Source organism: Bemisia tabaci, chromosome 1, assembly GCF_918797505.1.
Source record: "Bemisia tabaci chromosome 1, PGI_BMITA_v3".
Classification (NCBI taxonomy): domain Eukaryota; kingdom Metazoa; phylum Arthropoda; class Insecta; order Hemiptera; family Aleyrodidae; genus Bemisia; species Bemisia tabaci.
In genome coordinates, this window is record NC_092793.1 from 33,099,158 (window position 1) to 33,124,639 (window position 25,482).

Here is a 25,482-nt window from a genome sequence, read left to right on the forward strand (position 1 = left end):
AGGGTGCTAAAATCAGCCCCCGTTCTCGGCGACCAAGGCCCCTGCCAACGCTCGGTATGCAACCCAGCTCGACTCACTGCGCTGCTCCCTCATCCGCGTTGATACAAAATTACGTAAAAGTATTAAAAAATGCACGTAAACACAGCGCTGAAGGCTGAAGAGTGACGAGATAAACTCTTCTGACAACCCTTTCGTTCGCAGCCCTGGCTTAAGCAGGGTGCACGCACTCCTGATATAGCTTTTCCTCGAGTAAATAATTTTAGTTTTTGACCTCTTATTCTTCATTACTTTTTATTCCGATTGAAATACTTGCAGGAATGGGGGCAGGTACCAGGTACCGATTAAACTATTGGACTGGTTGGTCTATTCTGAGGTCGCAAAATCCACCTGCACTCAACTTTTTCACATGAAAATTACTTCCATATTTCTGTCAAAAATATTGTGGATTTTTAACCGTGATTCGAGGAAAAATCTGGGAAATTTCCGAAGGAGAATACGTACTTGTTTCCGAGCATAGGTACGAATTGTGAGTCGCAATTATTATGCACAATTGAAATGGACGTATTCATACTTTAAGGAAAATTTGGCAACTCTCGAATATTCATACGGCGTTCCTCCTTAGCACGGCAGAATAGGGAATTGAAGAATATATCATACCTTGACGTTATAGACCCACAAAGGGGTTTCGTTGCAAGCCGAAAATCCCAGTTCTCCGCCGAAAACATAAATGCAGTCTTTGTAAACAACGGCCGAGTGCTCCTGAAGACATGGCGGCTTGTCCCCACTGGGCTGCAGCACTTCCCATTTATTCTCAGCTGTAACGAGACCCACAGTAAGAATTAGGAAAATAAAGGCACCCACAACTGCGAGGGTATAAATAATGGAGTGTGGCCTGCAAGTTAAAAGGATTAGCAATTTAACAAACGAACCCTTGGTTAAAGTTGGTGAAAAATATGACGATGTCACTTAAGTCCCAAGCTAGAAAGGGAGGGGTGACCTCTTAAAAAAGTTAAAACAGTAATAATAGTACATTTTTGAACAATTATAAAGTCCACTTCTGCAATTAGTCAAAACCTATATTGGAGGTGGGGTCGGAAGGCTGTCATGCAAAGTAGCTTCTTAACACAGGTTTAACAGTATGACACTTATATTCAACATATTATGGCGTATAGAATTTTTCGGCTCACAAAAGTGGATTTTCCAATGTTTGATAATCTACTATTATTACATGCAGGTTCATTTTCAGAAACTCTTTTGTGGTATGAATTTTATGCATATCATTATCACAGACATTATCTTGGCTCCCGCGTAATTGCTTCGCAAGGATAGGCAGTTCATCCGTCAGTGGCGTGGCGAGAATTGAGATCGATCGATTGTTCTGCCATTTTTAAGGTGTTCGCTGCGAACACCCTGTTTATCGATCCTTTTCCATAGGATTAAATGGCATAACAATCGATATATCGCAAAGCACGCCACGCCACTGGTCGTTCGTCCCAAAAGTCCCTGCACTTCTTGGATCAACATCTTAAAGTGCGGTGACAACGATCTTAAAGTAATTTAAGTAAATAATAAGAAAAGAATATTCTCATCTTGTAAGAGTTATATTTCCGGGCTCTGCTGAATAAAAAATGAAGAGTAACGGGTCATTCATATATTAGACGGTTTGATGGACCGAGTTACCCATTTGAGCTCGCAGGAATATGTTTTCTACCATTATTTCTACCTAATTTCTTAAGGTTCCTCCATTTCCTGCTTGCCAAAAAGTGGGACCAGAAGTTGTAAATTAAGAAGATTTAATCACACTGAAAAAAAGATCGGTAGAATTTACCATTCCTTCACGCTGTATATCACACAGCGTGAACTCAAAGTCTGTTCTGCCAGAGGAATGGTTACCTGCACCAGTATATAGTAACGTTTACCTTTCTTCGGCAGAATTGACTCTGAAATGGCGCTGTTTGAAATATAGCGTGAAGGAATGGTAAATTCTACCAATCTTTTTTTTTTCAATGTAATTATTATCTTTTCATCATGGCAACTATCTACTGATTCGAAGGTCCCCAGAACCAGAAAACAAGAAAATACGGGCATTATCATTTGTACTCACCTATGCTGTACCTCCATAAATCTTTGAGTGGTAAATTTCCGTTTCGACCCCCTAGTAAATACACGTGACCGCCAAGAAGAGTTGCGCTGTGTTTTGACCTGGCTGAGGGGGTTTTCTTTGAGTCGGGACTCGTAGAAATCGGAGCCCACATTCTGCAAAAAAAGAACAGATGACTGTAAATAAATGAACGCAAATCATTTTTCGCCTCAAGTGAGACGTCAGTACACAACAAACAGGGCTATATACCAGTCTACTTACAACTTTCTCTTCAGTGTTAGGGTTTGAAATACTTTTTTTTTCATTGTAAGAGATTAGATGGAAGATAGAAATTCCCGGAGAAAACGATTCGTAAAGTACGTAATTATTCCAAGTTTCGAAGATCATTTCGATAAAAATGAATTTCCAGTTTGGGTGACCTGCCACAGGAAGAGGTACTCTAGTTTCAAATATCTCAAAATTGGCAAATTGCACACCTATCATTGCAAAGAGGAATATTTTGCAAACAATTTTGGTGAAAAAAAGTAAGAAAAAAATGCCAAACCAAAACGGGAGTCATAGCAATTTGAAATTCGCTCAATATTTCAAACTACATATTTTAGATCAAACGTCATGTAATGTTTTGATGTGCCACTTTCAGGCTTAGAATTGTCAGATAAAAACGTAACTTTACAATTTTTTTTGTCTGAACATGAATTACATAGCTTTTAACTTATTTGTTGAAATACTGGGAACCATCTCGTCAAAATCTCAAAACCAAATTTTTGACTTAATTTGATAAAAATCGTCGAACAAGTTTCCTTTTGATATCAAGGTCTCTTTTCCGCGGAGAGTCGCATACTTAGTTCTCTTGGATTTCCCCGGACTAGGACTCGATAATTTAATTTTTCACCCAAGGGAAGCAGAAACAGCTGAACCGAGTGTGGATTAGGTTTTAGAATGGGAGTACTGAGTGAAAATGGGATTCGCAATGCGCTAAGTTGCTTGGATGTTTATAAGAACAAAATAAAAATGCAACAACAATACGAAAAAATAATCCCTTCCTACGCGCATTATTCATAATTTATCCGAGAAGTTCTCTGGCACCGGTAATATTTCAATTCTGCTCGCATTCTGCAAAAATGATCAAATTCATCGCCATTTCAGTAAGTGATTTGATTTTGCGAGCATTCCGTGAAATTGAAAATGTCTTGCAAAAACATGTTGTCAAGTCAAAAAAGTAATCTAACCTTTTAACCGCGAGCATTAAAAGTATCCTTTCCAAATCCTATGATTATTACTTATTTTCATGTTTTCATAGCTTAAAAAATTTTATGTATTAGAACATACAAGCTGTCATCCACCCTACCGCGGTGGATGACGTCAAAAACCCGAATTTTCAAAAGGCAGCAACTAGGTTCATATTGAACGTGGAAAGTTGCTTTTTGGATAGATCTTATTATTTTTATCTAACCCCACATCAATGAAGCATCAAAACACGATTCTGTGACCAGCGCAACTGACCCATTGTCCGAAAAAAATCAGCGGACACTGAAAAAACCCTATCGAAAAGAGCACTCAAATCAGTTCAATGGCCTATTTGATATGGATAGACTTTGATTTTTTGGCGAGCAGGGAGTTCAGATTGACGAACACAGGAATCACTGATTTTTTAGTGAAGAGTTCAATTCGAAAATGTTAGATGCCTCTACCGTGTTCTGCGTAAAAATTTGACGAGGAAATATGCGTCGTCATGATACGTTCTTAAGGCTGGAAGCATGATCAAATTCCGAGCCAATCCCGATCGAAGCAGAGCATTTGATGACTGTTGGTCACCATTCAATAGTCTTCTTCGATAAAAATTTGACGGTCCGTCCGATGTTTTTCGGAATGGAGTGCCAACATTTATCATTTCTCGCCGTGCAGAACATTTCTGCCAAGTTTTCATTTAGGCCTGGATACACGCTCATATTTCCATCAATATCCGATCAAATGGTGACTGGTGCGCACCATCTACCATAAAATGTTTGCGGCCTGCAAAAATTTGACCGCCATTTTTGTCATCATTTTGATCGGAAATTGCCGGAAATTTGAGCGTGTATCCAAGCCTTTTGAAAATAACGAAAAGTAACGATTTGAGGACTGATGACTCATGACACTTAGATGGTAATTGGTTCGGGAATTTGATCGTGTATCGAGACCTTTAGCCAGTGCAGTTGTCTCCTTCAACGTTGGTGGAAGGCAATTTGGCAGCTCTGTTTTCTGTTCCCGGATCGGCGGAATGAGAGACGCAGGAAAAATTGTTCGAACTTTTCATTAAAAAGGAGCGAGAAAAAGCAAGCGTCGCGACGCCCGCTCTGCGTCGCGTCGTCACGTGGAGGAACGAGGGAGGAGGGGGCAGGAGGAGAGGAGAAGCGTATGCAAATAGTCACAAGAGGGATGTCTCTCTCCCGGGTCCAAGTTCATTACCTAATGAGTTTTTTCACCACCCTTCACCTCCGTCATCATAATATTTAGTCTTAATTTTCCTCCAAAGCCGCCGGATTTTGGACTGAATCTTAAGCATCAACCTGAATCTCACAAGACGCGTTTTTTTTTTTTTTTTTTGAGTCACCGAGGGATTTTTAGTGCACGGAGTGAGTTCATAATCACAGCTGATGTTCTGTCCTAACGACAGAACCAGTTCGTTGTTATCACAGGAAAATACGAGGATCGTCCAGAAAGTAAGTTGTACTTATTCTCATACATACATACATACATACATACATACATAAAGCCGCTTTTATAGCGCCGCCTCGCGCTCTGCGACGCCCAAACGCCATTGCCCCCTATCCTCCCAGAGATCATCAGGCAATTGGCACCTTCTGATCTCCTCCTCCACCCTTTGTCGCCAACCTTTCACAGGACCTCCACGCCGTCGCCTTCCGGGAGGAACCCAATCGAAGACCTGCTTGGGCAACCGATCATCTGCCATCATGTCCATACCAGACCAACTGCTTGGACCTGATATCGTGCACGATGTCCTTCTCCACACCCATTATCTCCCGTACCTTTTCGTTGCGGATACGCTCTCTTCGCGATATCCCTTACTTATTCAACATATCCTAAACTAAGACAGATAGAGAAGATCTGTAAGAAGCGTTGAAAAGCCATTACTCTCAGCTTTTTAACGCGTTATATGTGATTAAATTTGGCTCAGTAGAACTCAAGAAAATCGGGTTTTTCAGAGCCCACCTCCTCACCGCACGAGTCAAGAAAAACGGTTTTTTTTTTAATTTCTGTGAAACCATAACTTAAAAATCTGTAGTGCGTTAAAAATCTGAGAGTAGTGACTTTTTAACGCTTTTTACAAATTTTCTCTAGCTAATTTAGCTTAGAAGATATTGAATAGGTAAACGTACTCTCTGGACGACTCTCGTAAATGGGACAATGATGTTTATTGGCTGAACATTTTTGAAGGAAAGCAGCGCTGCATGACTCGACGGGGTACACGTAGTTACGCACGTTGCTGTTTCTTCTTCAGTCTTTGAGCTAGGCCAAAAACATTCTCCTTTTGCCTCACTATTGTCAAAGCTGTAGTAATTTTAACAATCTATAACAGGACTTTAAAAATATGACAGTTCAGATCACGCCATTTACCTATAACTAGTTGATAATTGAAGAAAACGGTTATCGGTCTGGATTGAGCTCATGGATTAGTAAGATCAAGACTTCCCTGCTAAGGAGGGACGTCGTATGAGCATTCAAATGTTGCCAAATTTCCTCGTCAAAATATTTATTTTTTATTATGTTGCTGAGAAATGAATTTTCAAACGTGTCAGTGCTGAAATTGATTGGCAATTCCGAACAGGAAGGATGCAACACGGTGCTCGTTTATTAACCCATCTGGCAACAAGGCGGCGAAGTTCAACGGTAGAACGTTTGAATGAAACTTTGATTTGCAATAAAGGGATATCTTATGGGATATCTTCATTCAGTATTTTCTTTCAGAGCTAAGCACAAAATTTGTACGACTCGAAGAGTTTTCCCTTTCAGCCGAAAGTTAGACGAAGATGGAATACCCTTGACAGCGTTGCCAAGGATCGGTCAATTACGCGCGATTTAGAATCTATTTTTTCCCATTTGAAGCTATATATGGTGAAGAAGCGATTATTACGGAGTCCGACAGGGCCGGATTAAAGGGGTGGCCACATGGGCCGCGGCCCGTGGCCGCAAATCTAGAGGACGGCAAATTTTGCAATTTGTTTAAATGTAGGTAAAAAAAATATCGGAATTAGAAAAAAAAATTACAAACGAAAAAAGGCGACAAAATCTCTCATTTCCTGAGAGTAAAGTAATTTTTAATTTTGTCGTCTTTCAGTGATAAAAGAGACAGCACCTTTAAGTAGTTGAGCTAAGAGAGAAACCAAACACGCAATTTGGCCTGGAACGGCGCGGCGCAGAGAGCAATGATGACGAGGACTTGAGATGAAAAGGAGAAGCCCTCGGCGCGGCGATCGGCATGTATTACATATTACCACCTACAAGACTGCACGAATACTTCACGCATTGCATCAAACACAGTGCGGTCATTGCGGTCAGCGTGAAACGGATAGCGCCTACAAGAATGCATGAATACTTCACGCATTGCGCCAAACACAGTGCAGTCTGCGCGAAACGCATGGCGCCTACAAGACTGCGTGAATACTTCACGCATTGCACCAAACAACGCGTCTGCGCGGCGCGGCGGCGGAAGTTAAAATCATTAAACCACATTCATGTTTGTTCTTTCATAATTTTTTTGTTCATTTCTTATGAATGAAAGGCCTTGTTCACACAGAGATAGGTTTACGAAACTTAACTTTAGCTAGTAGTGTTGACAGGGCATTCCCAAAACATGTGTTCAACACGAGTAAACGCGTCTTATGCACCCCTCCCCCTCTACCACGTTCACTTGATGGTTTTTATTGGTGTTTCAATACGAATGAGAAGGAGGCGGCAAAATACAGGCGGCCCATGGGCGGCAAGTAGGTAAATCCGGCCCTGGAGTCCGATGTGCACAAATAATCGATCCTTTTTAGTAGGTTTAAACGGCAGACCAATCAATGGATCGCAAAGCACACCACTGAATGTAAGTTACATCCGAACGCTATGTCTTCAGTTGTAATTTTGTACAATTTTAATTGCACATCGAAGGCAAATTGGACGTATTTATGCTAAAAGAAACCGGAGACGGATGGGAAAGATGGGGTGGTCGTTTGAGCTGAGTAAGGAACAATGTAAAAGTGGGCGCGATTCTTTTTGGGAAAATAGAAAAGCGGGATTTGACATTGAATTATTACCGTTTTATATACCTTCTTTTCCACCCGTCTCTGGTTTCTTTTAGGATTCCTGTGTCAGATGTACCATGTCTAACAAAGTTCTCATTTCCCGCGAGGAAAAGGGCCGTCGCCCAAAAAATCTCAAAATTGAGTTATCGATACCAAATTACGGATAATTTTGAAAATTTTGGAACGTGTAGCCAGCCTCCATCTCTGGCGGGCTGATTTTTGAAACCTACGCCAGCACAAAACTCAGGACATCAGCAATCGATCATGTGTAGTCTTGTCCTCTCGACATGGCGCAAAATTGTTTCAACAAGCGACCCGCGCGTCAAAAAGTTCCATGAAATTGGAAAAAATACCCTTTTCGGTGGACCGATGGATTGAACAACCATTATGGCCTAAGCTTTGAAAGCTCTCCCGGAGCTTGGGCATGAGTTCGCCAGAATTATTCTAATATCACACGTCTTTGCTTTAGAGCGTTGACCAGCTTTTAGACTTCTGTACCTCCTCGTTGCTCGAGTCCTAGAGCCTCGGTATTTAATAGACGGAAAGGCTCCATTACAAACGCTTGTTGAAAGTGAATTACCAATAGAAAACCAGGATTTCGATCGCTCGTCGTCGAGCTATCGAAATCTCTTTGCCGATTGGTGTTTCACTTTCAACAAGCGCTGGTAACTCGCAGGTGTACCTGGGCTTTAATAGACGGAAAAGGTACATTTCGTGGGTAACGTGAGTGAGTCTGAGATTAATTTAACGGCAATTTATTTGTCGAGAACGTTCGATCAGATTTAATTCTTACGGACTATTTTTCTTGGGAGAGGGTCGGGACTCGCGTCGAAGGCCTGCCGGGGCGGATTCGGCGTTGGGATTTGGCGATTAATAGGGAGCAGCCCTCTCACGTAAGGTAACTCGATAAAAATGAAGACGCTCGGCGATAGATGAGGGGGTAAAACAGGATGCGAATGGGCTACCGTTGACGGGGTGGATGGTGATTGCGAGGAATAACTCTTGCCAAACACCGTTGCTACATTTTGCGTGAGATTTGTCTTTTACTCCCTCAGATCTCAGCTTTTGTGTTGCATTGTCACCAGGCGGACTGAATAGTGTAATGGATCAGCTGCGCTGGGCACAAAATCGCGTTTTGCCCATACGCGAATCGCTCATACGAGAGACCCTATTCTAAATCCACAGTTTTCCCCCTCCGTCTATAACGACCACCATTCTCAACCAATAGGATCGCTCTGCTTTCCAAATGCCTTCTTTGCTCATCGCTTTGTCCATCAATTGGTCAGTTGCGCTGGTCACAGAATCGTGTTTTGATGCTTGATTCTTGTAGGTTAGCGGAAAATAATAAGATTTGTCTAAACAGCAACTTTCTACGTTCAATATTAGCCAAGATATCGCACTTTAGAAAAGTTACGGCAGTTTTAAAGAATTGCCGATGAGTAAGTTTTCCGTCTAAAAAATAAAGTATGACAGGAAGTCTGTGACGTCGCAAACCGAGACACGTGCATGGTTGTGGACTTACACCGTCGATATATCGTTTTTCTGTATTATATCGCTAATATCGTCTATTGCTAATGACGCAACTTGGCGAGGGGAGATCCTTGGGGCTGCTGCGTGGAACCCTTTGAATGGAAAGATCGTCTGGCAGCAAGGTGAAGGGATAGGGAGAGCGATGCGCCTCGAATCCCTCGGGGGAAGTTGGCGTTCGGCGCGGCGCTGGTGCTCAAGATTCGACTTCGGGCGGCGTGGCGTGGCGGGTGCCGCATGCCGGGCGCCAGATTTTCAAGATCACCACCGGTAGCCGGGCTAAAGACGCAACTTTCCCCCGATGACATATTGATTTATCTCCCACTGGATGGAAAGGCCTCGACTACTTCATTAATCGCCGTTAAATGCTCTCGTGTTAGGGGCCTAGCGGTAGTAGCGGTGCCCACCAATTACTTCCCACTTGATTTAATTAGTCCCACCGCTACGATCCACGTCGTCCGAAACAGCATTTTTGAACGAAAAAATCGCGACATTCTGAAATTAACCCTCTTTGGCATTAATTAATTTTGGATGTCAAATTCTGGGGGACACTAATCTATTTCGTACCTTGCATGTAAAACCTTGCAGTACCATTTTTTTTATTAAATTTTAGGGAATCATTTATTCAAAAACAGGAAAAGCTAGTAAAAATTTGCAAAAGCATGCGTCAGAGGAATGATTCAATTCTTAAAACCCCTGAATTATTAATTATTAATTCCGTCGTTACGAATTCGTAACGCTTTGCTATAGAGGGATTAAGTTGTGATTTCTTACGATGCGGTGCAACTATACGTGTTTGATGGTTGTCTGGGTTGCATATGCTATAAAGTGAAGGCGCACTGACTTGCTCTGAGTTCGGATCGAAGGAAGCGATGCTCAACGCCCTTAATTAGGTAAGTCACCATCACACTCTAGCTGTGATTGTGGGTATTTTTATTAGCAGTGTCTAATGTCGCGAAAAATCCCTTTCAGCAAGGATCCCGAATGCAAGATCGAATCCCATCGAGAGGAACCTAATATTCGAAAGAAAAGAGTCCAACTTTGAATCTGACAAAATCAGGAGCTTTTTTTAGTGCCCACCGCTTGCATGTAGTCCCTAACCCTGCCTACTTTCTCTTTTAAAATATGCACGAAACATATTCAAGTTTTCTCGGCATGGTATATTAGGATTGAATCTGGCCCTAGTACATGGGAAAGGTTCAGATGGCTCCGAGCAGTTATGGGGGTGAAAGTTCCCAGATTGATCGATCGATTCAGTTTTGTAAGGCGTCCATTTAATTCTCCTACAAACTCTACCCCTTTTCAGAGGAGGTAGATCGAGACCCGTCAAACAAAGTGGAAGTCCGTCCAATGCACTGCGAAATGCTCAACGAAACGTGTAATTCTCAAGCTTTAACACTATTGTCAAATTTACAGCAGTAAAAAACACACTCCTCCCCCCCTTTCAAGTGGAAGTATAAGAGGAAAAAATCGGAAAAAGAGGAAGAAGAAATGGGGAACGATGTTGCATTTTGAAGGGGAAAATGAGCCGTAGGGGTAGTTTTGCGCACATAGTCGTACATTTTCTCGTAACAGAAGTTTGAAGTCGAGATAAAAGATTGTGAACGCCAAAATTGGGTTTCAACTTCAACTTCAAAATCAAGTTTCATGGTGGAGTGAAACTTCAAACTTTTATTCCGTCAGTCAAAACTCAAACCTCGAAGGGTTTTTTAGAGCAGAAATATCGCAGTCGATACTGCTATTGAGCCTGTTTTCGAATGCGATATTTTTTCTTCTAAAAAAAAAAAAAAAAAACACCTTTCCTTTGTTACGTTCAATTTATTTTGGTAAGTGAATTCTTTAGTCTCGCGGAAACAGAAATGTGATATTAAAATTCTATGAAAATAACAAGTACTACTAGCTGAGAAGATAGATTTGTTCCATTTTTTAAGATCGTAATTCTGTTGTCAGGAGACTAAAGAATTCACTTGCCAATTTTGACGAAAACAAATTCAACGTGATAAACGCGTGGTTTTTTTAGAAAAGAAATATCGCATTCGAGTGCATAATTTCGATATCAGTATCGAACGCAATATTTTTCCTCTTAAAAAACCACGCGTTTATCACGTTGAATTTGTTCGTCAAAATTGGCACGTAAATTCTTTAGTCTCGTGACAACAGAATGCGATCTCAAAATTCGATGAAAATGACAGGTACTACTAGCTGAGAACATTGAATTAATCTATGCGATATATCGAAGGTTGTTCTGGCACAATTTATGGCGGCCATTGAATCACCTCAGAATGGAGGAGACGGTGTTAAGGTGATTCGATGGACGCCATATTTTGTGTCAAAACGGCATGCGATATATCGCATCAATTGGTTCCATTTTTTCAGCTACTCGTTATTTTTCTCCAATTTTGAGATCGCAATTCTGTTGTCAGGAGACTAAAGCACTCACTTCCCAACTTTAACAAAGAAATTCAATTTAATAAAGGCGTGGTTTTTTTAGAGAGAAAATATCGCATTCGAGTGCAGTTTCGATATCAGTAGGTATCGAATGCGGTGTTTTATCTCTAAAAAAACCACGCCTTTATTACGTTGAATTTCTTTGTTAAAATTGGTAAGCGAGTGCTTAAGTCTCCTGACAACAGAATTGCGATCTCAAAATTGGAGAAAAATGACGAGTAGCCGAAAAAATGGAGCCAATTGATGCGGTATATCGCATGCCGCTCTGACACAAAATATTGCGTCCATCGAATCACCTTAAGAATCGCCAGCGTTCGATTGATCGCCTGGGGTTGGAGTCGGAAGTGGGTCAACGACCAGACGTGGACTCGTGGACGCGGTGTCAATCTCACACGTGGCCGCAAAGCGTGACAGTTTTCCTTTCGTACGAATGAGCACGGGGCTGAAGTTGGCTTGCCGAGTCTCAGCCACTGTTGTCACCCGGCAACAGAGACGGTTCGAGTCGGACTCCTACACTGCCATGCTAAGGAAAAACGCCGTATGAACCTTCAGGCGTTGCCAAATTTCCTCTCAGAAAACGCGAATTTCCTGGCGAATTCATGAATATTTGCCTCCCTATTTTTCAGATAATTTAGTTGACAATTTTACCTAAAGATTCTGAAAATTTAAAGGAGTAATATTCATAACTTTCCCCAAAAATGAACATTTTATCTAAGGAAATTTGGCAACTCTCGAATGTTCATACGGCGTTCTTCCTTAGCACGGCAGTACAAGGGATGATTCGCACGAGTCCTGAAATGAAATCGCAACCATGCCCGACGCTCGGAACCGCGGATTAGGCGAAATTCAATCTCAATCGAAATTCTCAGGAGTTTAACCATCCAAATGCATGAGTGGTTGAGGGTAGAATGAATGTAGTGTCTAGTGTCATGTAGAGTTCCTTTACAGAGAGAGTTGAGACAACGTGGCTGGTGGTAGTCACAAACGGGAATGAAGATTACACAAATCGGACGTTTGCTGTAATCATTGATCAACCCATTCCCGAATTCCTGCCTCTGTTCCTACTCTCATTTCATTTTTTCCTTGCCGTACCTCCTATTCCCCGGTCCATTCCAGTTTATAATCTTTGCATTTGGTGAAACTGTAATCCTTATTCCCGTTTGTGACACTGCGAGGGCCAAAAATACGGGAACCAATCAGAAATGGATTCGCATTGTCTTAACTCTACGTATAAAGGGACTCTAGTGCAGGGTGTCTACTAAAACAGGCGGGCCAAAAATCAGTACTTTTTCAGTACATTCCCAAAAAATGCAGTACCTCCTCAGTAGAATAATTCAGTATTATTTCAGTACCTCCATTTGACGAAATTCAAAAATTTGAATTTCTCACTCAAATTGAGACAAAAATGACAAAAAAATGAAAAAAATTCCGGACCTTTCGCGGAATTCCCGCACTTTTTCAGTACTTCCGGACCCCCTTAAAAAATCGATACTATTTCCGGACTTGTAGACACCCTGTAGTGTCATGCTAAAGAAAAACTCCGTGTCCCGCAATACTAGTATTTCCAAATTGTTTTTGTTGGAAGCCGAATTGTCTTTAAAGTTTCCCACTCTGAACTTGTCAAAGACATTTATTCGCAATATTTTGTCGTCTTAATGAAAACTTCAAGGGAATATGTATGTTTAGACGGTAAAACACAGCCACAATTAGGAGATACGTATTCGGGCCTCGTTTTTAACTTTTCTTCCGAATTTGAGCGACGTCTCATTGGCAGCGTAGACCGGAGCATCGAGAGTTTACGCCTCGCGCCGCGCCATCGCGCCTTCAATTTTGCGGACGCAACCTTGGACATCCATCAAGCACGAATAGTTGTATCTCTGCGCCGTAATCGACGCGCGTTGAAGTTGAACTGTATCTTATTTTTGAAATGTGAGTCAAGTTAAGGTCGAGTTTGCTCGACATATGCTATGATTTTTCAAATCAATTATAGTTTTGAAAAAAAAAAAAATTAAAAATTGAAGAAAATAATCATGTTTAAATGTCTCTCAAGCGCCTTAAAGGGCGCACGTCTATACATTGGTATTTTGGGTTAGAGTCGTATAGCGTATAAGGATGAGAAGGAGGGTGAGGAAGTACCAGTACGTTAGCAAAAAGGTGAAAATTTCAATTAACGTATTTCTTACCTTCATAAACATAAAAATAACATAAGTAATACTTAAAAAGTATCAAAGTCAATGTATATAAATCCTGGGCCATTTTGATCCGACTTAGGATTTTGCTTATGAAAAAAGTCTTGGGCATCCAAGGGATAGCTGCATGCAATTTAACCCCAAGGCTAATTGAATTTTGGATCAGCGTTCGATCGAAACTAAGTTTTTTGACCTACAAACTTCAAATAATTAAAGTGGCTTGAATTGATTCTTTTTTCCGGGTTTTACTTATTTCTCTCTTTCCATTATCAAAATGTATGGATGACAATCCTCTAAATAATGGCTCGAACATTATTAATGTTTTTTCCTCGAGGACAGTCGCGGATCGCATATCGATGGCCAAAGTGCAAAACCAAGTATCTCGTGTTTCAAAAATTCCCCCATTTTATTTTTACAAGGAGATTCAAGTCAACTTCATAGTTTCAAAATTCTTACAGAACATACTGCGACCAGAGAGGAGAGATCAAGCAAGTTTTCAAGAAATTACGTTGATTAGTTTTCCAAAGAACAATTAAAGTATGTCAAGAATTCTGCAAGGTTGTAATCGGAGATACGAGGTTTTACACTTTCACCATAGATGAGCACTGCTACACAAAGGGAAGGAATCATTCAATTTTCGCCGTGTCCAATTCCTCATTTTTTTAAAACTAGACGCTACACAGTGCCTAAAATTCTTCCATGATTTGATCTCTGATTAGTTGGTCGTAGGAACAGAGGAATTTCCAAGTGTACAAATTGTTTCGTTAATTAAAGGCGTAGCCCCGGAGGCGGGTATTGGATGAGAGTTTATCGAGTGTTTAATTTATTAGGAAAATTAGGGGCCTTAAATGATCGACGGATGGTGTGCTCAAAACTTGAATTTTATCATTGAAATGACACGCGATATGATTACGAGTCACGCACTCTGATTTCAACACGCAGCGCAGCCCGATTGGTTGACCTATTCAAGACGATTCAATCTCAGGCTTGGATTATGTCGTCGTTTCCGTCACGAAAGAACGTAACTGCATTTCAATGTTGCCGAATTTCCCATTGCAAATGACATTATTACCTCAAGAATCTTAAGTACTTCGAACTGAAAATTTCACGGATTTTTCCTCTGATTTCGAGCAAAAATCACACTGAAAAAAAAAACTAGATCGGTGTATTTACTAAGAAAAGGGTAAAAGTACCAAGAATTCAGGATTCTATTTGATCCCGGTTTTTTCTTGGTAAAATTACCATTTATGGAATTGGTAATTTTACCGAGAAATCTCGGTAAAATTATTGACTTTCTCGGTAATTTTACTGGACCCCGGTAAAAACGCCAATATTTTTTATCGACTGTGGTAGAATTACCGAGATAAAATGGCAAAGTTACCGGGCAATAAAAGTGGTATTCTTACCTGAAAAAAACAGTAAAAATACCGGTTTTCAGGTAAGCTTACCTTTTGGTAAAATTACCAATAATTGGTAAAAAAAGTGAAATGGTAAAGGTACCAACGGACCTTGGTAAAAACGCCGAGAATTTTTTTTCAGTGCAGACAAATTTTAGACACAAATTGCACAGGTACATTCACGTGAAAAATTAAAATTTTGGGGTCAATCTTGCAATCCTGGAATGGGGTTACGTTCCTTCGTCCAGGAGAAGACAATATGAGACTTTCTTGACGATTGTCTACCATTTTGTTTATTCCGAGTGTGACATCTTTGAACAATTGAACATACTGCACAGTGGCGCGGCGTGAATTGCGATGTATCGATTGTTATGCTATTTAAACCTATGGTAAAGAATCGATTATTAAGGTGTTCGCTGCGAACACCCTGTTTATTTATCCTTTTCCATAGGTTTAAAGGCATTAGAATCGATATATCGCAAAGCACGCCACGCCACTGATACTGCATGTATGCATTACGTGAGTGGACAAATTTTTCTCGAGTCAACCTAGCATCATTTTAACTTGCCTGATTTTGTTCCGATGTGTTCATATTTTGACAGAAATTCAAGCAGATCCCAACCTCGCAATTACGTGAGGATATTATTTACAATCTAAAGGATATCACACAAAAGCTCAAGGCACTGTGACACTTGATTTTTGGTTAAAAAATTAAGGCATAAGTTCAGATTAGGCAACATAAAACGTAATTAGACGGATTCTGACTTAGTTTTTTTCACACATAGATAACCACTTACGGGAAGAGGGATAATCCATAAAAACTTAAAATCGAAGATCATAGAAAAAGTTATACGATCATTTTGAAACAAAGCACCAAAAAATGTCGAATTAAAGACCTGGTGGTTTGACATTTGCGCAGCTCAGAAAACGTTGTTTTGTGAAAAAGCTATGAAATTGTCTCTCTGTCGGTTCATGACACTAGATTACAAGGCTAGAATGCAACTGTACACCATCTTTTGGCGCAATGAAAAACTCCTCGCACCGTACTCTTGAAAGAACTCAAGAAAGCTCTTCTTGGAAACCTTAAAAACCGATTTTTGGCCTGATTTGACGAAAATCAATGCCTCGAGTTAGGTTGAATTCCTCCGTGAACTAAGATCACTTCCTCCGAGCACGATCACAAATGGACGTATTCATGCTAAAAGGAGCAATTGTTTAGGGTTCGCGTGTAGCACAGCTCTATTTAGTATAAATGCGTTCAAATTAACAATGAGAGATTCATATTTTGGGCTATATGACCATCTAGATGGCTTCCAGAAGTAATAAAGGGAGGCTACAAGATGCACTAACTCTTCAACGGTGCGGTGGGTCGGAGTATTTAATTTCTGCAACGAGACGAGAAATTTATTACACCATCCGCAAACTCGCGAACTGTTTCTTCTTACATTATGAGTTGTTTTTCTCCTTTCTACACTCCATAAATCTTCCACGACCTCTGGTTCGTATTGATGACTCGAGTTCTTCAAAGCATGATTAATGAAAGAATGAACGGAACATGAAAGGAATAGAGTAACTGAGGGAGTGCAACCTTTCTCAAACACTTACTTTTCCTAGGAAGGTAGTGGTATCGAGGAATACTGGATCCTCACTTTCCTAGTTTTCAGGGCAGCAATGATTAAGTATTAACAAAGAAAAAAAAGGGAGGGGGGCTATAAATCATGCATTTCTCAAACGAATACTGAAAGGTTTAATCTCCAGAGAGAAAAAGTCTCTAATTTATATGTTATTAATTTTTGCCTTGAATATATAGTACATCTATTTTCCTATGCAACAGATCATATCGCAATCCGACATTTTTGCAACCGAAACAAGGCTGATTAAATTTTTAATTTATTTTCTAGAGACTAACTTTTCAAACTTCAAACTTCAAAAAACTAAAAATCCGATTGAGTCGACATTCTTGGGCGTACCTTGTCCCGCAATGATATTACGTACACTGGAAAAAAAAACACATTGAATCTAGAGTGCAGACTCTTGAAAACATTGACAAGAAAAAATACTCTTGATTCAATCGGATTTTTGCTTGAATCAAAACGAAAACCGCTTAAATTAAGAGGCTTGGTTCTTGATTTAAGCTAGATTCTGATTGAATCAAGAGTACTTTTTCTTGTCGATGTTTTTAAGAGTCTGGACTCTAGATCCAATGTGTTTTTTTTCCAGTGTAGCTTATCCCATCTGCTTCTTAATATTAACAACTTAATTTTGAGTTTTTGCGAGCTAACGCCCCTGTCCCCAATGACGGCTACACATTTCTTTTTTTTAAAACTGCCTACGCAAATGAGTTCTTCCTGTTTAAAAGCGTGTCATTGAAATGTCCATTCACTTAATTTAAGGAGACATACTTGCTCGCACCACCGGCCGGTCGAGGCAATTAGAGATAGAGAAGGGCTAAACCCAACGTCAATGAATCTAAGCCCCGCAAGTCTTTCAAACTGTTTCCTCTGTAAATGAAGGAAATAGACTGTTTTAAATTGTCTCTCACCTTTTCCCCGGGCGTTTTCCGCGGACTGACAGAGCGCTTTAATTTTTGATTGGCAATCTTGCCTTTACCCCACGGCGTTTCCGCGGTGCTTCCTCCCGGGCTGAGGCCGTTACAAACCTTTATTTTCTTCCTCGATTGCAGTGAGAGTTGGGGGTGTCTCTACTTTCGTGACCTCTCTCAGAGTTCCTTACATTCTTTTCCCCTTCCCTCAAAGTGAGATTTATTACTGCGGACTTTGCAAACGTACAGTTTTACCCCTAAACCGTGGCTCTGGTCTACCTGAACTATTTGAGTGACATAATTAACATGCCATCAATCCTGAGGTAGCATTTTTATAGACTTCATCCTCGCCGGAAAACTATTTGGACATTGTTCAGCAGAAAAAAACCGAGTCCATCATTGCGGGTTTTTCAAAATTGTGCAATTTCGTTTTTTTTGTTAAGAAAACTGAATGCACGCAATAACCAATTTTAAATAATTTGATGAGCTTAAAACTGACAATTTTTCAGTGGAAGCAGAATAAGAACTATTCAAACTTTGGGGCGTTTTCCGAAAAGAGGAAAAGTTGCCCGACAATGAAAACACTGAAATGAATTGTTCCCTCTCTGCTGAAAGCTGTTCAATGGTGACCGCTTATAAGGAGGGAGGCCGTGGTTTATGGGGGTAAACATTTCAAGAAAGGAGTTTTGTTGTGTCGGGTCGAAAAAACTGATTCAATGGTTCAGTTGTGCTGGTCACAGAATCGTGTTTTCATGCTTTATTCTTGCAGATCAACTAAAAATACTGTCCCAAACAGCAACTTTCTAGGCCGAGATATCGCGCTTTGAAAAACTCGATTTATGACGTCACCCACCGCGGTTATACATACCATCTTATGCACTACCGCGGTGGATGACGTCAAAAACTGGACTTTTCAAAGGACAATATCTCGGTTAATATTGAACGTAGAAAGTTGCTGTTTGGACAGATCTTCTTATTTTTAGCTAACGTACAAGAATCAAGCATGAAAACACGATTCTGTTCCTAGCGCAACTGGCCCATTACATTTAGAAATTGTAATGTGGTAGGTGGATGTGATGACTTAAGGAGGAAAAGCTCCATTCATATTCATCGTTTGCAGCCTCATGTAAACTGCCAAGTGTCGAGAGAGTAATAGAGCTTGTAAATTATTTAATCGTTAAAGATTCAGAATGAAGATTGGCCAGCTGCAGCGACGAGGTCAGGGGTCACGAACTGAGAAATTGGTTCGGCCATGAATCACTTGCAAGCCGCGCTCAAAGAAAAAGAAAAGTTTACCTTATGACATTCGGCTCGCTTCGCGAGCCGATTTTGTAGTAGTTGCAAATTTTTTATCACTATATTTTGAAGATTTCATAGAAAACATTATGAAATTCTCATTCCACAATTAACTTGTAGAATAATAATGGCAGGGCAAGAAATAGACTATATCTTATGGACGGTTCCCACTTAGTAAAAACAGCCAACACCACGAGAAGGTGAGGAACCATTGTTAGCCACTTTTTTTTACTTTTCTGAAAAAATTTACTGAAATTTTAGTTGCGTCCCCTAAAAGGAAACACGGAGAAAAAAATTTTGTGCATGGAACCCGAAGCTGAGATCATATGGATCTCTGAAGTTTTCGGATCACGCATCCGAAAAGTTAAGGTCCATCTGCCGAAGTTCGGGTCAGACAATTGAAGTAGTTCGGTATATACCGAAGGTTTCAGGTCACACATCTGAAGTACTCGGTGCATACCGAAGTGTTTCAGATTTCTGACCCGAATTTCGGCAGCTGGACCTCAAGTTTCTTTCCGCTACTCCCATAACAGGTCGCGAGGCTAAGAGAAGTGTTAATTAAGTTTATGAAGAGATCACAGCGATATTCAAGAGAGGGAGAGTACGAAATTCTGAAATACCGGAAGTGGAACGTATTTTGAATGAAATATTCGTTATTTTCACATGGCACCTAAGATGAGCGTTCCGTTAAGTAGCTTTCGTGCTGGTACCTAATTTGTCTTCGTTAGTTTCGCACAAAAAACTTTAAAATTACGAAATTTGTCTGTTCCAAAGTATCTTAATTTAAAATCTTGACCTCTCTCAAATTATTTACGGTGAGGATATAATAACTCAAGAAACACGCTCGTACTGTAAACCACTGAAGTGCCTCCAGACTCCAGACTGGTTTCTTCCGAATTGGATTCATCAGTTCGTCGCCCTCCTGACGTACCTAAGGGCGTAACTACACTCTGCAATGAACCCTTTCATCCATACAATTCAATGCATTGCCAGGCTCATCTCAATGGGTAGTTACGCCCTTTCGTCAGTAGGACGACGCATTATTATATTATACTGGTTGCTGGACTTAACGGACTTAACGCACCGATGCAAACAAGGGAAAAGAAATCATGGTACCCACCACCGCGGTGTATCACGTTACACGCCATGTTTTTGGGCGAGGATTTTGGGATGTAGATGTGTCTATGTGAGAAACTGCACAATTTTAAGACAACACCTGCAATTCAGAGCGGACCGTTCCTCTTAAAAACCTCTCACATCACCTACAAAAGTGACTCCAACACCTTGTAATACCTGCACGGTTTCTGGGAGCTCTTAAGCTGTATCCAATTTAATTTTTTGCATGAAAACGATCGTGCGAATTTTTGTGCAAATTTTGGTGAATTTTCTACATAGTAAGAAGCAAATTCTTCAAAATGTTTAAAGAAATCCGCACAAACGTTTTCTTGTAAAAAATTGAATCCCCCAGTTGAACTTGGGAATAGCTGATGTGGCTCGGTTCCTCTCTGCTTAACGCGGCCCAATATTACAATACGAGTACAATACACCACAGCAATGTATGTTGTATTGGAATTCAATACAACATCTCAATAACAAAATGCTTCTTGAGATCAAGAGTGGTGTTAAGTCGTGCCGAAGAAATCAATTTATTTACGTTCCCAGGTGGGAAGCAATCCTTAAAGCGTATTTTGAAACAATGAGACATCTGCGACAGAGGAATGCTTCCGTCCATCGGCGACTTGCCTATAAAACACTTTTAAGCCGGGCTTAAACGCTTAAAAGTCCGACAGTCAAAAGTCCCTTAGAGCCGCCGCGCCGCGACAATGGCCCTTCAGTCTCCAGCCGAACCCATCGCCCGGCGCCACCCTGGACGTGTCGCGAGGGATTTCATCGAGGGTAATAATGAAATATATCGGGACCAAGAAGAAATTTAATAACGGTCGAAGACTTTCCACACGGTTGCCGTTTTCACCTACAGTCACAGTGCCTCACAAGCACGCGAGTATACGTATTGTGATATGGAGTCACACAGCCACTGAGAAATTTGTCTTCGTGAACTGAGGCCCTTTTCTCCACGGGCAGTCATAATTTACCAATTGTCTTCGACGTGCATATAAAGTATGCGAGTAAACTTCATACTCCGAATCCCAATATCAGAAAGACTTCAAAGACCCTTCGGCCTCCGATCATGAGGATGGCGAATTTTGATAACTTTTTCGTCCACTCATCCGCGGATAAGCGAATCCGCGGATAAAGAATCCGGATACCGAATTCGCAAATACTATATTCTTCAAATTCGATAATTCGTTGGGTTTTTACGCGCTCAAAGTTTAATTAAACGGTTAAATAATTGTATTATATGAGGTATCAGGGAATCTTACGATCGATGCTCACTCAGCGCCACAAATTCTACAAATCATATTTTAAAATAGTCGAATATTTTTCTCATACTCGGAAAAATTTGATGCGAACAAATTGATCGAATTGCTGAAAACTTGATTTCTTCCTTCATTTTGGGATCATTTCAGGTCATTTGCCCCCCCCCCCCCCCCTCCAGGTTTTGGTGAAATGGCGTTACTGCACACGTTCAGGTTTCTTAGTGTTCTACCTCCGATAATGTCGCAAACTTTACTTCCTGTATGCGTCACATATGACCTACGACATTAAATCTGCACACATTTGACCTACAAATTTGCAACCAATGGGGCTCCTCAAGAAAAAAACAAGGATTTTAACACGACTTGGCAATATCCATGCCACTCTCTAGTTGCCAGTCGAACATAAGCCCGGTATCGTCTTCGGGAAACTCGCCGGGAAAATCCTTGGATCTCGCAAGGAATACTGCCATGCCAAGGAAAAACGCCGTTTGAGCCTTCAGACGTTGCCAAACTTTCTTAGATAAAATACAAATTTCCAAGGTAACTTGTGGATATTTTCCCCCAAATTTTCAAAGAACTCATCCCTCAACTTAATTTACAGCATCTGAAAATTGCAAGTATAAATATTCATAAATCTCCTTACAAATGTACGTTTTATAGACGGAAATTTGGCAACATTCGGGTGTTGATACGCCGTTTTTCCTTAAGGACGGGAGAATAGAGGAACAGCGGTTTGGAGCCTCGAGGGCCCCCTCTCACCGCTTAATATCACTTTGCATGCGACGCATTCCCGCGCCGGGGCCGCCTTTATTGCGCTTTGTTTTGAATATCATCGCAGACTCCGAACCCGGACCCGGAGATCATTAAGCCTCACGCTCGAAACTTTTTGCCTCCGTGAAGAACCTATTAAAGCAGCTCTGCCCCCCCCCCCCCCCAACGGCCGTTTCCCGCGCAAAGAAAAAGTTTCAGGCTGAGAACACGAGTGCGCTTCAATGAGAGGACAATTTGCGTTGCATGATTTACTGCGGATCGATATCGTACGCCATGGGGCCGCCCGCTGAATGACGACAAAGGCGGCCTGCGGGGCGATTATTGAAATTGATGGACAACGCGATAGACAAAGAAGACATAAGGCGTATGGAGCGATCTTATTGGTTGACATGGTTGGTTCTTATAGACTAAGGAAGAAAATGATGGACTAACTGTCGGGTCTTTGGCGGGTTGCCGTTAGTTAGTCCATTACCTACCTCCTATGTCCATTGCCACCACCTGCTTCCACCAATAGGATCCCTCCAAATCCCTTTTGTCGTCTTGGTCTGTAGCTTTGTCTATCAATTTCAATAATCGGCCCGCTGATTGTTGAATTGTTAGAAAAAGTGATAGACAAAGAAGACAATAGCGGTGCGGAGGGGTCCAATTGGTGGAAGCGGGTGGTTGCAATGGACAAAGGCGGTGCGTATTAGAATATACCGAAGGACAACCGGAAGACCCGATAGTTAGTTTATCATTTTCTCCCCTAGTCCATAGGAACCATCCCTTTTCAACCAATATGATCGCTCCATACTTTCTATGTCTTCATTGTCTATTGATTTGTCTATCAATTTCAATTATCAGCCAGCTCAGACAGTTGGTAGCAAATTAATTATATCTAAAAGAAATTAAATAAAAGTAGGAGGTGCACTCGCACCCTCTAATCGCTTTGTGGCCCAAATCCCCCAGGCGCTTCGCACCTCCAATGTTTAAAAGCAATAATAAATGTATGTTAAACATTTCTGGCTAAACTTCCGTATGCATCACATTATTTGGATCATTTTCCCCTAATTTTGAATTTTCTTTACCATGCTTTGATTTACATTTTGATAATGCAACGGAAGGTTGTCCGTGGCCGAAAGCAGCAACGGTGCGACAGAAATTGTTTTTCAATTTTTTTTTAGTTTTTATCCAATCAAATTTGCATATCTTCAGCTTGATGACGCAATTTTTATGGGTATCCGAGACTTTACGCAGGTATTTCTCAGAGCATTTTTCGACCTTGACGCACATTTTTCTCAGGATTTACTAGATGATTTTCAAACAATTTTGTGTGTGTTTTTCGTAGCTTTTTTTTTGGGGGGGGGGGGGTGAGAAGGAATTCTACAATTAATCTTAAAGAAAAAAATCAGCCAATAAGGCTTTTTGGATAAAATTATTGTTTTCAAAATCTCAAGAAAATTTCTGTTTTACGCATTTTCAAAAATCCTCATCTGCAGTCATAAGAGAGTCTGAGGGATTAAAAGAAGAAAAAAAAAATGTTTTGGAAATCTATCCAGTGAAACTTCACAAATGTGGATCAGTAAATGTTACACTGTGAACATAAGGACCAATGACTTCAACTAGAACCGAGAATTCGTTTATAGAAAATTGATAATCAAGAACTAAAATGTGGCATTCAATTTAGATGCAGTCCACCACTCGGTGACTCAGACTTACTTTTGATCAACTTAACAGCAGTTAAGTCTGAAATCCTTAGCAACAACTTTATCCTGAAGTTTAGGATCTCAGAAAAGCCGAATCATATCCGTTGTCTTAGCTACTTCTTTACCGCCTGGAGAGGATCATCTTAAGAGAGTCATCAGACGCGGAGGGTCTAACCTGAAGTGGGGAGGCAAACTTTGGAAGCTTGTCAACTTCGTTATTTGCCCGGACGGGAGAAAAACGAGTCAACATCCATTACACCGAATAGAGAGGAAGATCTTGTTCCCAACGTGTACTTTGGTGCAACATGATCCCCAAAATTAAGAGAAAATGACCACATTTCAAAGCACGTTAGTCTCTTTATCACAGGGGCTGTTTTCTGTTTTGTTTAGAATGGCAGTGGACCATGTTTCAATAATTTTGCGCGAAGTTTGGCAGCTCTGTTCAGCACGGAACGGGAGAAGATAAGATGACGCTTTCGCCCAAGCATCTATCTTTGGTATAATTTCTCTGTGAATGTTCCCTAGGCATCAGCACTGTGGTGCATCTTTTTTCACAGTTTGATGAGAGGATTTTTTCTTAATTAAAGGAGCACTGTTTTTAGGAAGGTCTACTTTTAAAAGCATTTTTAAATGCTCCATCACTTCAGGATCCAGGCTCCTTCCACCTTAAACTGATCTTTGTTATACTACTGCCGAGCTGCCGAGAACGCCGTATGAACATTCAAGTGTTGCCAATTTTCTTCGGATTAACCATATATTTTTGAAGGAAGTTATGCGAATTTTTTTTTTTTTTTTTAAATTTTTAGTTTACGAAGTAAATTCTAAACAAAATTGTCTGCAAAATTTGTAGAAAAATATTCACATTGTTCCCAATAAATTGTTGGTAATCGAAGGAAATATGGCAACGTCTGAAGGTTCATACGGCGTTCCTCCTCAGCACTAGTCAGCACGGTCGTATAAAATGGACGGATCTTGACTCCTGGAGCACCATTAATGACCTATTCATTCCTCCGCGCATACGAATACTTTTGTTGGAAATAGACGGGGGGGGGGGGGGACGCTGGGTCCTCATTTGCGAGAATGGGACCAAAGTGGCAAGACTTTGCAAGAGGTATTAACTTTCTACGACCCCGTAAATCATGGGAGTGAGATAAATTTTCGCGGCTCCGTTTGCGCCTTTACTAAATAAGAATACGTCAGTCTTTCGAGGCAAAATTGTCAGGTAAGCAATATCTTTCGAGTTGAGTAGAAAAATCTGAATCTGAGATTTTGACGGTAAGCTCTCAAGTGTTCTATTGAATAAGTTGTGAAATATTTAGTTCACTCCCGCACCAGGCAAAGTTGTCAGGTTGTGCGACAAAATGTGGATATTTATGTGGTTTAAATAGGGGAAAAAGTGCGGATTTTTTCACCACTATCTGGCCACAACGTTTTCAATAGAGAATGTAATATGTTTTTGTACGTATGTTATATTACATAAACGTCCTATTGCATTTTTTTTTTTTTTTTTTGTTAAGGTTCACCTTAAAAAGAGAAACAGGGAGACCCACAGAAAAAATTGATGCGATGTACAAACGTAAAGAAAAATTGCTCGATTGAGTTTTCTGCTAAAGCCGTTGTAATGCGCAATTATTGACTCGCGTAGGGTTTTGTTTTTCCGTGACCGGGCAATTCAAAGTTCCCGTTACCAATGGCCAATAAAAACTTTTATATCCTAGCTAGAAGTTGGTTTCGGTAGTTTTCGTTGCTCGAATCGTGTTCTACGTGAAATTTTGGTGTCATTGGAATTACGTACCAAAGTGCTTAAATTCGTACCTTGCTCATTGGTCCATTCAATCTAAAAAATGCGAACATAGAGAA

At 40.7% G+C, this 25,482-nt stretch overlaps 1 protein-coding gene across 1 annotated transcript in view; it reads right to left on the bottom strand.

The window, feature by feature from the left end:
* Nucleotides 1-25,482, bottom strand: part of LOC109037171 (uncharacterized) — a 63,677-nt gene that overhangs the window by 21,752 nt on the left and 16,443 nt on the right. Inside the window, exons 2-3 of the mRNA XM_019051693.2 lie at nucleotides 2,105-2,256; nucleotides 658-815 (exon numbers count right to left, since the gene is read on the bottom strand). Of these exons, the coding sequence (XP_018907238.2) occupies nucleotides 658-815; nucleotides 2,105-2,256 (310 nt within the window). The remainder of the gene's footprint in view (nucleotides 1-657; nucleotides 816-2,104; nucleotides 2,257-25,482) is intronic.